Source organism: Glycine soja, chromosome 18, assembly GCF_004193775.1.
Source record: "Glycine soja cultivar W05 chromosome 18, ASM419377v2, whole genome shotgun sequence".
Lineage (NCBI taxonomy): Eukaryota > Viridiplantae > Streptophyta > Magnoliopsida > Fabales > Fabaceae > Glycine > Glycine soja.
In genome coordinates, this window is record NC_041019.1 from 9,045,918 (window position 1) to 9,059,769 (window position 13,852).

General features: G+C 28.0%; 1 protein-coding gene across 1 annotated transcript; it reads left to right on the forward strand.

The window, feature by feature from the left end:
- Positions 1-5,795: 5,795 nt before the first annotated feature.
- LOC114395131 (cinnamoyl-CoA reductase 1-like) lies at positions 5,796-13,500 on the forward strand. The gene is made up of 6 exons (XM_028356839.1): positions 5,796-5,985; positions 7,646-7,815; positions 8,617-8,808; positions 10,951-11,113; positions 12,096-12,282; positions 13,135-13,500. The coding sequence occupies exons 1-6, from the start codon at positions 5,865-5,867 to the stop codon at positions 13,277-13,279; spliced, it is 978 nt and encodes a 325-aa protein (XP_028212640.1). The 5' UTR covers positions 5,796-5,864; the 3' UTR covers positions 13,280-13,500.
- The last annotated feature ends 352 nt before the right edge of the window (positions 13,501-13,852 follow it).

A 13,852-nucleotide genomic window follows, 5' to 3' on the forward strand; every position in this document is an offset into this window, starting at 1 on the left:
ATTATGTAAATTCTTTTATTATGCAAATTCTTTTGCTTCAAATCAATGTATAGAATAATTAAAACACTACCTAAAAAATTAGAGCTGCACCCAAAAAATTAAAAAAATATATATATTCTAAGACGGTTGTCGAAAAACCGTCTTAGTATGTCTCACTTTCTAAGATGGTTGTATGAATAATCGTCTTAAAAAGTTTTACAAACAAAGGACATACTAAGACTGTTCCAACTTAAACCGTCTTAGTATGCCTCTCTTTCTAAGACAGTTTTAGAAACAATCGCCTTAGAAAGTCTCACAAACAAATGACATACTAAGACGGTTGTTGAAAAATCGTCTTAGTATGTCTCACTTTCTAAGACGATTAGAAAGCCTTCAAAACAAAGGACATACTAAGATTGTTACAACATAAACCGTCTTAATATGTCTCACGTTCTAAGACGGTTATAGGCAAAATCGTCTTAGTATGTTTCACTTTCTAAGACGGTTTTAGTAATAACCGTCGTAGAAAGTTGTTCTATTAAACGGTTAATAAATAATAATCGTCTTGAATAAATAATACATTTTAAGACGGTTATTCTAAAAACCGTCTTAAAAACACCAGTCTTTAAAGACGGTTTCAAAACCATCGTTGTAAAGGTTAACACATTTTACGACACTGCGTGCTATGACGGTTCAAACCCATTGTAAAATGACCTGCAGAACCGACTTAAAAAACTTTATTTGTAGTAGTGTATCATTAATACCAATAACAGAAAATGAATAATAAAAATAAAGAAACTAAATATCTATCGAACAAGTTTTAAAATTTATTTTTGCCAAAAATTATATTATTTCTACACTTGGAAAACTTATACGTATTTTTCGGTCTATAATAAATTTTGTCCCTTTTATTCTACTACTCATTTTTCTCTTGACTTCGCGAGGGACCATGTTTATATTTATATTTATATAATTAAAATTCATAGTAAATAAGTATTTTTAAAAATAATTTATACTATAATTATAATTTATAATAAATATATATCTTAAAATATTTAAATTATATTTTTTATTTTCAATTAAAAATTCAAATTAAGATATAAGATTAATTTTAATTATTGATATTTAAAAAAATTATTGAAATTCAATTTAGAGATAGAAATAAAAAAAAGATAAAATGAAAGAGATAAATATAAAATGTATGTATTTTAATTTTATTATTATTTATGAAAATGTAAAATGTCAAAACAAAAAGGAAACCTTTTCTCACACGAAAAATCAAGCAGAGAATTAAATGATAAATATATAATTTATCAACTTTCAAAAGACATTTTACAAAGGAGTCTAGGACGTGAGATGCAATATCAAATTAATTCACTATGAACTAAAAAATTGTGCATAATATTTTTACAATAATTATGAAAAAATTAAAAGCGTGCTGGAAGTTATATTTAACGGTCTGAATTTCTTTGTTAAAAAAATGGTACAAATTTCCTTTTATAGTATATAAATTAAACACATGATTAAGAGCATATTCAACAAGAGCATATTCAAAAAGTACAGAGAAACAGTCTAAAGCCAATGCTTGTCTCGACGTGAGAGAAACCACACGAAATCAATCCCATATACCATCATCATAATTAAAATATATATATTCTACGTTTCCCACACTATGCATACAACATAAATTTGTAAAAAATATATAAACAAATACATAGAAAAATAATTTTTAAAATGTATAATGTGAGAGACCTAACTCAATCTCAAAAGTTAGTTCAAGGAGTGACACTTACCCCTCACTTATATATTCTAATATGTGATTATTTTTAACCGATATGAGACTTGAATTATTTCCAACAATAATATATGAACAAATACGTAAAAAAAAATTAAAAAACAAAGACATACAAAGAAAGTGATCAAACTCTAATTAAGGATTAGTGATTTACCCAACACTATGACTGGTAAAAATTGTTGGCTTCCCAAGCACTAGAGTTTCCTGTAAAAAGCATTCTCATTTTTCCAATAGATAGTGTATGGAACTCCCTACAAAACAAAACAAAAAACTTTAACTTAATAATTTTTCACATGTAAAGGAACATAAAAACCAATAATATGTTGGAATGCCACATTTTTAAAGTTCTCATTAGGCCATCTAGTTTAAACCATATTTACCAGGTTCGCAATACTCTTTGGTGGTGCTGGTATAGGTACACGGTACATGACCTTACAAACTATTGATAAGTGGGAGTATACATAGTTAGTAGGTATGCTGTTTAAGTTTGCAGTATGTTCTAAAATATTAAATAATTGATACATTATTAGCAATAAGCTAATTTGGGAGTACTGCTACCCTGATATCATGTATGCTATTTAAGTACTGCTACCCTGATATCATGTATGCTATTTAAGTACTGCTACCACATTAGTTATCATGCCACGAGCGAAGTATGTTACGCCAGTGTCTAAAGTCGGCACAATTTTCTAAAAATTTTGGCTTACCCTTTAACCAAGAATAAGCCCTCTAGCATTGTCTTCACCCGACTGATAAAAGATAAAAAAAAAAAAAAAAAAACAATGCAATTCCTATTAAAATATATGAATGGTTTGGTGTGGCAATCAAATGTTGTGGGGACATAAACATATGGGGATCTGAGCTAGGCATTGAAATCTCATGTTTTCATCTGAGCTAAGCAATTACTACAGCTGACTTTCCAGTGAATGCTTTCTTTATATATATGCATGAAAATAAACTATAAGGAGAATATTCATAATTACTTCCTATGGATATATGCAGAAGAGGTACCATTAGAGAAGTAATTAAATGGCAACAAACCAAGATAAATGAACAAAATAATCACAAAACAAGAAACATCTTTAGAAATACAAAAACTGGAAAAATATAAACTGAAATAAAGTATAAGATACAATTATGCAAAAGAAGAGTTCATGTGTATTAATGGTTTAGGTTGATATTCAAACACAAATAATTGTTTATATGATTTTAAAGATAAATTTGTAACAAGGAACAAATTAATTATATTTAATATTAGACTCTGTTTGGTGTAAAGAAGAGAAATAAAGTATAACATAGAAATAAAAAGAGAGAGTGAAAATAGGTAAAAAAAAACAAAATGATATGTTAATATGTTTGATTGAAGAGACATAAAGAAGAAATGAAGAGAGAGATAAGTAAAAATTAGCCAGAAATAATACAATAATTCTCATCAATTTTAAAATTATTGACTTTCATTTTCTCACCTACCAAACATCCCTACATTATTTCTATCTCATTCATATTATTTCTCTTTTTTTTTTTCAAACACAACCTTATAATTATTTTTCTCTTAGTTAAACTATATGCTAAATCATATAATTTACGGATAAAAAAAGCGTATATTTTTTTTCCTGATTATTATACTTGTTTATTTCTTTCCTCTCCGCTAACATTGTTTCTACTTTTAGTATACTAAAAAAACAAGAACAAAAAACGAACCATTATTTTAACTTTCCAATAAGACAATAGCAAAATCACAAATAATTTAATCAATAAATTTTAATGAATTATACTGCTTTATATGTTTAGTTTAATTTGTCTAATAAATGATTATGTGTTTTTATTACTTTTTTAAAAAAAACATTTTTTTCCAAATATTATCCTTTACTTTATATACCAATAATAGCATTACATATAAATTTTCTTATTGATTTAATTTTTTTACATTTTACGATTTTTATAAATTTAAATAACATATACAAACACAAATATTATTATTTGTTTTAATATATTCCGGGTGACACTTCTCTTACTCTTTCAATTAGACATTATCAATATTCTTTTTATGAATTTCACACGTTATTAATATATATTTTTTATCCTTGAAATTTAGTATTTTTATTTTTCATCCTTACAAAGAAAATATAATTTTAGTCATTATATTTGTTCTTAAAATGGTTTCGGATAACACATTATTCACTATTAAATGTGCTATATAAGTTTCTTTAATCATTAAAAATAAAACATACACAATTTAAAATGACTAAAACTAAAAAATACTTGCAATAACCAAAAAACTAAAAAAATTAAATTACCAGGGCATTAAAAACATATTTTATATTGTGGAAGTAATTCTCCTATTGAGAAATGCTAGTAATACTTTTTTTAAAAAAGTTATCATAATTTATTTTATCTCTAAATTAAATTTAATAATTTTTCTTAAAAAAATTATCAATAATTAAAAATAATTATATATGATAATTTAAATTTTTCAATAAAAATATAAAATATAATTTATATATTACTTAATATGAATTTTAATTATAATATAGTTTAAATTTTAAAATTATTTATTTATTATTTAGATTTAAATTACGTAAAAACAAACATTTATGATATATAATCCATAAACTAAAATACTAATTTTTATACACATTAGAGTAAAATTATAGTAACACCTCCTAAACTTTTATCAAATTACACATAATTTCATCTTTTTATTTTCTTATATTAACTTCTCTTTTAAATTTAAAAATATTATACTAATATATTTTCATATGTTGTTTGAAAAAATTAGTGATATCCTCTCAAACCACTAACACTCTAGAAGAGAGGTAAAAGTAATAGTTATTATTCCTATAATTACAAAAATCTTTAAAGAGTGTTGATTATGTAAATGTATGTGTATAAAAGTTTTGATGATGTAATGACAAGAAAATAATACAAGTTTTATTTCAAGTCAAATCAAAATCAAGAAAACAAAAATCAAGAGAAACAAATTACTTTAAGAAGTTTTTTCAGAAAATTTGAAATTTAAAATTTGAAAATTAAAATTTAAAAATTGAAACTCAAAATTCGAAATTTAAATTTAAAATTTAAAATTTGAATTTTAAAAGTTAATTTACCCCTATTAAGTTATTGAGACTAGGCAGCTTACTCTGTTATTTCTCTCAACTAATTATGTTTTAATACATCAGTAATCATAATTATGTTTACTACATTCTTTGTCAAAGATGGACAAAATATTAGAACGTTTACAACGTGATTACTTGAGTTGAGATGCTCATGAGCTATTCCAACTACCACCCCCCACCTTTTGTCGGAGCATGTACATACAATAACTGTTTTTTAAATAAAAGATGTCCACAAATGATGTCCAGATATTTTTCCATGTCACTTTAATAAGTGTTTTTCATATAAAAAAGTGTTATGTAATATATGAATTAAATATTTTTTACTTTTATAAATATGATTTATTTGGTTTAATTTTTTAAATTTAATACTTATAAATTTTAATTTTTTAATAGTCTCTAATGACTATTTAGAGGTGATATATTATTCTTTTTTAATTCTAATACTTACAAATATGATTTATTCGATCTCCATAAAAAAAATAGAGGCCATATATTATATTTTAGTCACATTACATTAATAACTATTTTAAAATATAATTAGAGGGGATATAGTCAATATGAATTTAGCTACAATAAATTGAGGGTGTAGATATTTTTTATACTATTACCTAATCGTAGATTTTTACAAATGATAAAATTATTATTTTTTATAATAATCTTATTAAAATTATAATTATAATAATTTATTTAATTAATAATTTAAAAATTTAAATAAAAAATTACATTAAATATGTGCCACGTTACATTAAATATGTGCTACGTTGACGCTAAATTATTATAAGAATTAATTATAGTATTTTTTTTTGTGTAACAAACCCAATTACGTTGATCCTGCGTTTACAGGACTAAAGTTCCACAGCATTAGCCATTAGCACTATAAATAGAGAACACGCGTCAACGTCGCAGAGTCAGAGAGAGAGAGAGAGATTCACTGAAACAGAGCGCAGAAGAAAATACATTTACTAATCGAGAAAATGAGCAGCGGCGCTGGAAAGGTTGTGTGTGTCACCGGCGCGTCCGGTTACATTGCTTCCTGGATAGTCAAATTCCTCCTCCTTCGCGGCTACACCGTTAAGGCCACCGTTCGCGACACAAGTCCGTCACCGTTACTCTCCTTTTTTTTCCTTCATTTTTAGTTATTTTCATTTCCTTGGTATAATCATTGTTTTAATAATGTAATCATTTCATTATATATATTTATTATAATTTTATAATTTTTTCAATTTTTTTCCTAATATTTCTAAATTCTCATTTTTCTACTTTACAAATTATAAAAAGAGAGTAGAAAGTAGATGGATAAAATATAGAGTTAATTTTGATTCTTTCTGTCACTTGTAATTTTATTTTAGCAAATGTTAATAGTTAGTTTTGTTTACTAGAAATATTGAAACTTATGATCTCTTCCTTTTCCTTCAACACTGAAGATAGATAGATCTCGAGTTTCTGTCTCCTTCTAACAAAAGGTTTTTTTTTTTTTTTTACAGTACATTGGTTTTTTTAATTATTAAAATAATATAAATATTATATTATATAAATATATTTTTAATTAATTTTAAAAATACTTTTTTATTAAAATAATTTTAATATTTTTTATAATATTGACTATCATCTCACTCTCACTTCTAAATTTTATGTCTATTACATAAGAAATATATATTAATTATTTTTTTTATTGTATTTTTTAATTTTTTTTAATATTATTAATTAATTTTCTCATACTTAATTAACAAACATATCAAAACAAAAACATCAACCACAGGTAAATTTAACAAAAAACTATATACATTATAACTAAAGAATTATATTATAATTTTTTGCAATTTTTATATTTTCCCTTATTTGTATATATCTCTTAAAAAATTTATAAAAAAATTATAAAATTATTTTAATAAAAAAGTATTTTAAAACCAAATAAAAATATATTTCTATAATATAATATTTATATTATTTTAATAATTAAAAAAATCAGTTCCTTAGATTTGCATCAAAGTAATATAATTTGAGAATTTTTTGAAAAAATAGTATATTTTAAGAAAAAATAAGAGAGAAAATGTGTAGTTTGAGAAGAAAAATTTAACAAAATTGACAAGCTGCCAATGAAAAAAATATCAAAATTGGTTCCTGCATTATGATTGTTTTATTTCAATGATTAATAAATTATGGTTAAATTATTCATTTGGTCTTATAATTTCATGATTCTTATTTTTTTAGTGGTTTTTTTAATCTATATCGTTTACATTTTAATTCTAGTCCCTATAATTTAAAAGTGTTCTTTTTAGTTCTTATAATTTATATTTTAATTACCTTTTAGTCTTCACTAAAAAAACAAAATATAAAAATAATCAGTTACAAATTAATTATAAATTATCAGTTATTTTTTATTATAAATTATCTTACAATAAATTAGTTACAAATTATTTGCTAATATTTATGTAATTAATTGTAATGGATAATATTACTCCTATTTTGATAATAAAGACTAAAATGAAATTAAAATATAAATTATAGGGACTAAAAAGATCATTTTTAAATTATAGGACTAAAAAAGAATTAAAATATAAATAATATGGATTCAAACAACTATTTTCAAACCTAGAGGACTAAAAAAAATTAAAATATAAATAATATAAACTAAAAAAATAACTTTAAAAAAAATTATAAAATTATAAATATCAAATGAATAATTTAATCATAAATTATTAAAAATTTAATCATAAATTATTAAAAGATTGAATAATGAATATGTGATGTGCAGGTGATCCGAAAAAAACAAACCACTTGATTGGCCTCGACGGTGCTAAGGAGAGACTGCACCTCTACGAGGCGAATCTTCTCGAAGAAGGTTCCTTTAACTCTGTCGTTCAAGGTTGCCATGCAGTGTTTCACACTGCTTCTCCCTTTTATCACAATGTCAAGGACCCCCAGGTTTCTCATTTTTTTCCATTTTTTTTTTCAATCTTTAACTACTCCTTTGATTGCTACCGTTACAAAAACTTTGTCTTTTAGTCCCTACTACTCTTGAAATATCTTTTAATCTTTGTGCAATACCATTTTTATTCTCTTTTAGTTTTAACACGTATCATATTAGTGCATGCTTGGATTAAAGTTTACAGACTTGAGTTTGCAAAAGCAACCCAAGCCTTGCCTTTGCAAAACATAGTTTCCAGGCAAAATTCTATTGTGCAAACGTACTTTTGAAGGTAATCAAACATGTCTTGTCACCGAGGTACTCTCCAAAATTACGTTTACTGTTATACTTGGATTTCGAGGACCAAGTGCCTCCCAGAAATTGCAGAGAAGAAGAAGATGAAAGTAGCGTATATTCTCATTCCTTTGAACACCTTATTACAAGCTATTTATAAGGCAAGGTTCTTAACAGAATATAGAACCCTCTAACAGAAACTTCTAACAGAATCCTAACAGCATTGGCACTTCCTAACTAACTTCCTCGCTGTGAATGCTTCATGCAGCAGGTTGCATGCTTTCCTTATGGGCTGCGCACGTAGCTTCCCATTCATAACATTTACACAAAAGTACCTTTTGAAGGGGTTCACCAAACATGCCCTTAATCATATTTGCCCCTACAGCGAGGACTAAAAGTCTAAAAGGATTGAAATGTTATGTGTAGAGTCTAAGAAGGGGGTGTTTCTAAGTAAAGTGACTAAAAAGGAAAAATCTTTTTCATATGGGTTGGCTGCATTTTTATATTTTTATTTTTAATTGCAGGCTGAATTGTTAGACCCAGCTTTGAAGGGGACTCTCAATGTTCTGAAATCGTGTGTAAACTTGCCGACGCTGGAACGCGTTGTTTTAACCTCTTCTGTTGCTGCAGTTGCGAACAACGGAAAGCCTCTAACTCCCTATGTAGTAGTTGATGAGACTTGGTTTTCCGACCCGGATTTGTGTAGGGAAGCAAAGGTATTCTGATAAACTTTCACTTTAGTCCAAGGTTTTTTAAATTAATATTGCGAAATATTGTGGACAGATGCAACTAAACAAGGTGGCTCAGACAGTTAGAGAGTAGTGTAAGGCACATAGCAGAGTGTGTGGAATTGAGAGAGATGTTGAATATGATGAAAATGACAAAACATCTTCTAGCTATCTCTGTTTTTTGGTTTTTGGAATAGAAACAGTTTTCAAAACTTATTTTGAGTGAGAAATTGATTTCTGAGAAGTATAAAATTGCTATAGGAAACAGTTTTTAAAACCAAAAAATGAGAAGGGAATCAAACAGGCCTATATTCTTTTGCTTGGTCTACTTATAAGCTAAGGAACCATTACCATGAACTTGCAACAGAAGACTCTATTCCTTGCTTTTCTAAGCTCCTAAGCTAAGAGTTGTAGAAGCATTGAAGTTGATCTAAATCTCCTGCTTACCTTTTTCATTCCTTGGAAAGTTTGCATGCATATCTCTTTTCTGTTCATTATTCAGAATCAGGAATTGGGATATATGCTTTCTATCTGAAAGGTCAATTATGCAACTTTCCTTGCTACTATTAGCTTCAAACATGTAAACATGTTTTTGTTGATTATTTGATTTGATCATGAATGTGAGTCGAATGGATTTCATGCACAGGGGATGCTTCTGCTCTATTAAATGATGGTAAGTGTGTAAACTATATGACATTGACAAAAGATGTTAGAAAAGTAATATCTCAGTATTTTTTGTGAGACTCATTATCATAGAAAAAATGTAACAAATTGTTTTTAGATATTTTCTTGAAAGATTCATTATCTTGTTCTCATTTTCTGTTTTTTTTTTAATAAAGAGATAAAATACTTTCATTGTAAAATGATGTCTCTTGATTTTTTTGTCACTCATTGTTGTAGGAAGAAGGTGAATATATTGATTACCAATTTAGATTTTTTGTTATTTTGTTCATATTTAATTTCATTTGAGTCTCTCTCTCTCTCTCTAATATATGTGTGTTGGGGGAGGGGATGTGCCAGTGTACTATACTTGGACTTTAACTGTGTTGGAGTATTCATGTTTGTCTCATGTCCAGTATTGGTGTTAAAGTCCCTGCCTCATAGGGCATTACTTCCCCAATGAAACATAGAAAAAATGGTAAAACTTTGAGATTCTGGAGTTCATCTTGGACATAAATATTAGAAACAGATGAAGTTAACGTGGGTGGCCTTAATCTATGTCAGAAGTAGGCTGGAATTGGTAACTAAATCTTGTGGTTGTTTTTGCATCGCCTTATGGTTTCAATTTTTAATCGTAAAAAGAGTGGTAGATATGACTGTTGGAAATTATAGGTGCTACCATTGCTGGTGGTAAGCTTATCACTTTAAGGCTTCATTGATTAGTGTGGAACGAGAATATGTTTTAACTTTTAAGAGAGCTAAAGTAAATTGCTTGCTTTGATATCCAAAGGACAAAATTAAGTTCGCAAAGTTCAATGGATGTATCTTTCCATTGTTATTTTGACAAAAGACAATTTAAAAGGGAGGAAAAGCATACCAGGTTAGGCATGATGATTTCTTCCCAAACAAACAAGCAGATAAATATGTCTTTAAAGAAGATTATAAATGAAATATTGCTCTTTACTTCCACTTATGTGTGAGTCAAATCCTTCAAAGAAACCATTGGCTGAACACCATCAATAGTTTATATTCTTTGCTTTCCAAAGCATCTAAGTGCACAAATGCTGTTCACAATATAACTGATATTTCCCCTATCATGTTTTGATGTTCTAGCCTTATTGTATGCTCACTAACAGTTTGCAATTTAGATGTGCTCTTATATTTGGGTCCTCTACAGGATTCTGTAGTCTACTCAAAGCATCATTTTAATGTCATCTCTTGTGAAGATTAGTTCATATGATTAAATTGTGTTGGTTGTAATTTTTATGCACCTGTTTTTTTTACTTATTTTGTTGCGTAGATGAGCCACTAAGCTGCTTCTCACATTTTGTTAATATTATATGCGAACAGCTGCTATTGAGCTATAATGCTGATGTATTTTTTTAAATGTCAACAAAGTGTAACAATTTATCATGTATATTATGTTACTATGTTCTTCACATTTCTTGCCATTACCTATTTATACTTCAGAGGTGGTATACACTTTCAAAGACTTTGGCCGAAGATGCTGCCTGGAAATTCGTAAAAGAGAACAACATTGACATGGTTACTATTAACCCAGCAATGGTGATAGGACCTCTCTTGCAACCAGTCCTTAACACAAGTGCTGCTTCAATTTTAAACATAATTAATGGTAATTACTATTTGTACATTATGCTGTAAAATTTCTATTATCTGCTTTGTCTGTATCTGGATTACACAATGTTTTTTTTTCAACTGAACTATTTTGTGGATCAAACAAAATGAAAAGGTAAATAGACAATATTGAAACGAAAATTCAAATAGAATATGAAAAGGAGGGTTATAATAATAATTAATAAGTTCAATCTGAAAGTACAATTGTACCTTGAGATATTAGATATGGGCATCTTAATCATGACAATTATTGTTGAGCTACATAGTATTACTATGTTCCCTCTTTGTAGCTTAATTATTGTCTAAAGTCAGAAGTACTACTGGAAGGGATTATTATTGTGGAAGAATGAAGACAAGTATGCTGAGTGATTTGAAGATGTTGTTGGGTGGGATTAGTTGAAGATGCAAAATCCACTCTATGGTTATAGCCCAAAAATGTGGGGAAATGTGATTTTTGTTGAAAGTAATAGGTTTGTGGCTTTATTTGGATAAATAGGTTACTAAAAGGATTTATGTATTCTGCTGCAATAACCCATGAAGCTATTCAGCGTCATTGAATCTACCATCAGCATAATCCATAACTCTGTTCAAAATTTACATGACATGTTGAAGCATGTGAGAATTGACAAATTTCATCAGATTAAAGATTGAAATGGGACATTTACTTATACCATCTCCAAACCAAGTTGAAGGAAGCGTAGATTCTTACAAAAGCTTTGCTAAAGTCAAACTTTAATTCTAATGTCAGCAACTCAGGAATGGCTGATTAAATTAACTTGACAGGGTGCATGGAAAAGTAATCTAAAAAATAGAGACATACAATATCTCATAATCATAGCAGTCATAGTCTACTATCTTTTTGAGTTATATAGTTGTTATTTTAATGAATATTAATAATTTCTACTTGCTTCCAATATACTTGATTTTCCACTGTACAAATCTTAGATAATTGAAGTAACAGTTCCATCGCCTTGATACAGGTGCAGAAACATTTCCAAATGCATCTTATGGTTGGGTCAATGTGAAAGATGTTGCAAATGCCCATATTCTAGCATATGAGAATGCTTCAGCTAATGGAAGGTATTGTTTGGTTGAGAGAGTGGCACACTACTCAGAAATTGTGAAGGTTTTACCTGATTTGTACCCGACATTACAACTTCCAGAGAAGTAAGTATAATTATTTTGATAATTTCAAGAATGCATACAATTCATATACATGAACGCAAATCTCCATCTGCTATAGCCAGTTGTTTTAGTGTTTTATTTACCTGTTTGAAAACAAAATTTAGTGTTGAAAATGAAGACATGAAGCATTGATATTAGTTGAAAGAAAGAATTTAAATTGGAATACATTATTTGATGATATACAAAACCTTTAGATTATATAGGCTAAGACAACATAACAGCCTTCCTAAACTAGACTATATATGGGGTAACTACCCATTTGTCTTAATTTACAATATCAATCTGTCAAAATTTACAACAATTACGATAAATTACTTTACAATTGGTGTGGGACAATTACTCCCCTTTTAGCTGTAGATTGGATATCTTATGGCTTGTTCGGACTTGATGAACTTTTGCTACATTTCATATGTTACTTAGCTCTCCTAAGACGTAGCTTTTATTTATTAGTGTATGTAATACTGATACATATTCAACTCTTGGTGCATATTTGAGACACATGGTTTCACCATAGTTATGATAATCTAATGACTAACACCTCCCCACTATTTTTACTTTTCCAGTATATATTTATAGTCATGCTAACATATGCAGAACTTTTCATTTGGAATTAATTACTGAATCTTATGTTCCTAAGATAGGGCCAAGTATAAAAACTTTGCATGTATAGGTCCTTCAAATGTTATTTTGTATGCAAAATATTTAGGTTATGGGTCCAACGTCACTCTTCATTCGATCTAATTTTGTGTTTGCATTTATATATTATAAATAATTCAAGTTTTTCTTGTTTTGATTTTTCTAATACCATTTTCACTCTGTCAACAATATTATCAGGTGTGCAGATGATAAGCCATATGTGCCAATATATCAGGTATCCAAAGAAAAGGCAAAGAGCTTGGGGATTGAATATACTCCTTTGGAAGTGAGCCTCAAGGAGACTGTGGATAGCTTGAAAGAAAAGAAGTTTACCAACTTTTAATTTGTGATATCTCCTAGAGGAGAAAACGTTAATAATAGAAACCTTGTGTGGTTGGTCACTTGGCTTGTGATGCTCATGCTTCTGAACAAACTTACTATTAAATAAGACTTAAATCAAGATTGGTATAAGTACTGAAAGAAGCCATTCTTGGTCTGATTTGTACCGGTGACAATTAAGTTTCAAACATGCGTTTCCAAGTAGAGTTTGCATTACAAATTGTATCCTCGTTTTTATTATATTACTAGGAAATGTCTGATGCAACCAATGTTGTTAAATAACTGTTATGGTTAGCGCCATAACACTATAATGTGGCGATTTTGGACCCCTTTGCAATTCCCCATTTGTTATTTGTCGTTGTATGGCCGGCAGCCATAGTGCCTGCCTGCCACAACGCCCATGACAAAATTTCCCCTTCTTTTTTTTTATCATTTTTAAAAAACCCTTTTAAAGGTTGCTTCATACTTAAAAGTTAAAACATATCATACCCCATTTCAATGTGTATTTGCTCTTTCTCTCTCATTGGTCTCCTTCATATGTGAAACCTATGGATTCACTTGCCTTCTCTCTCTCTCT

Excerpts from the sequence above, each read along its gene's own strand:
- LOC114395131 (XM_028356839.1), top strand. The coding sequence starts at position 5,865 with ATGAGCAGCGGCGCTGGAAAGGTTGTGTGTGTCACCGGCGCGTCCGGT. Across the intron at positions 5,986-7,645 it reads GGCCACCGTTCGCGACACAA|GTGATCCGAAAAAAACAAAC; the intron begins GTCCGTCACCGT and ends TGTGATGTGCAG. Across the intron at positions 12,283-13,134 it reads ACATTACAACTTCCAGAGAA|GTGTGCAGATGATAAGCCAT; the intron begins GTAAGTATAATT and ends CAATATTATCAG.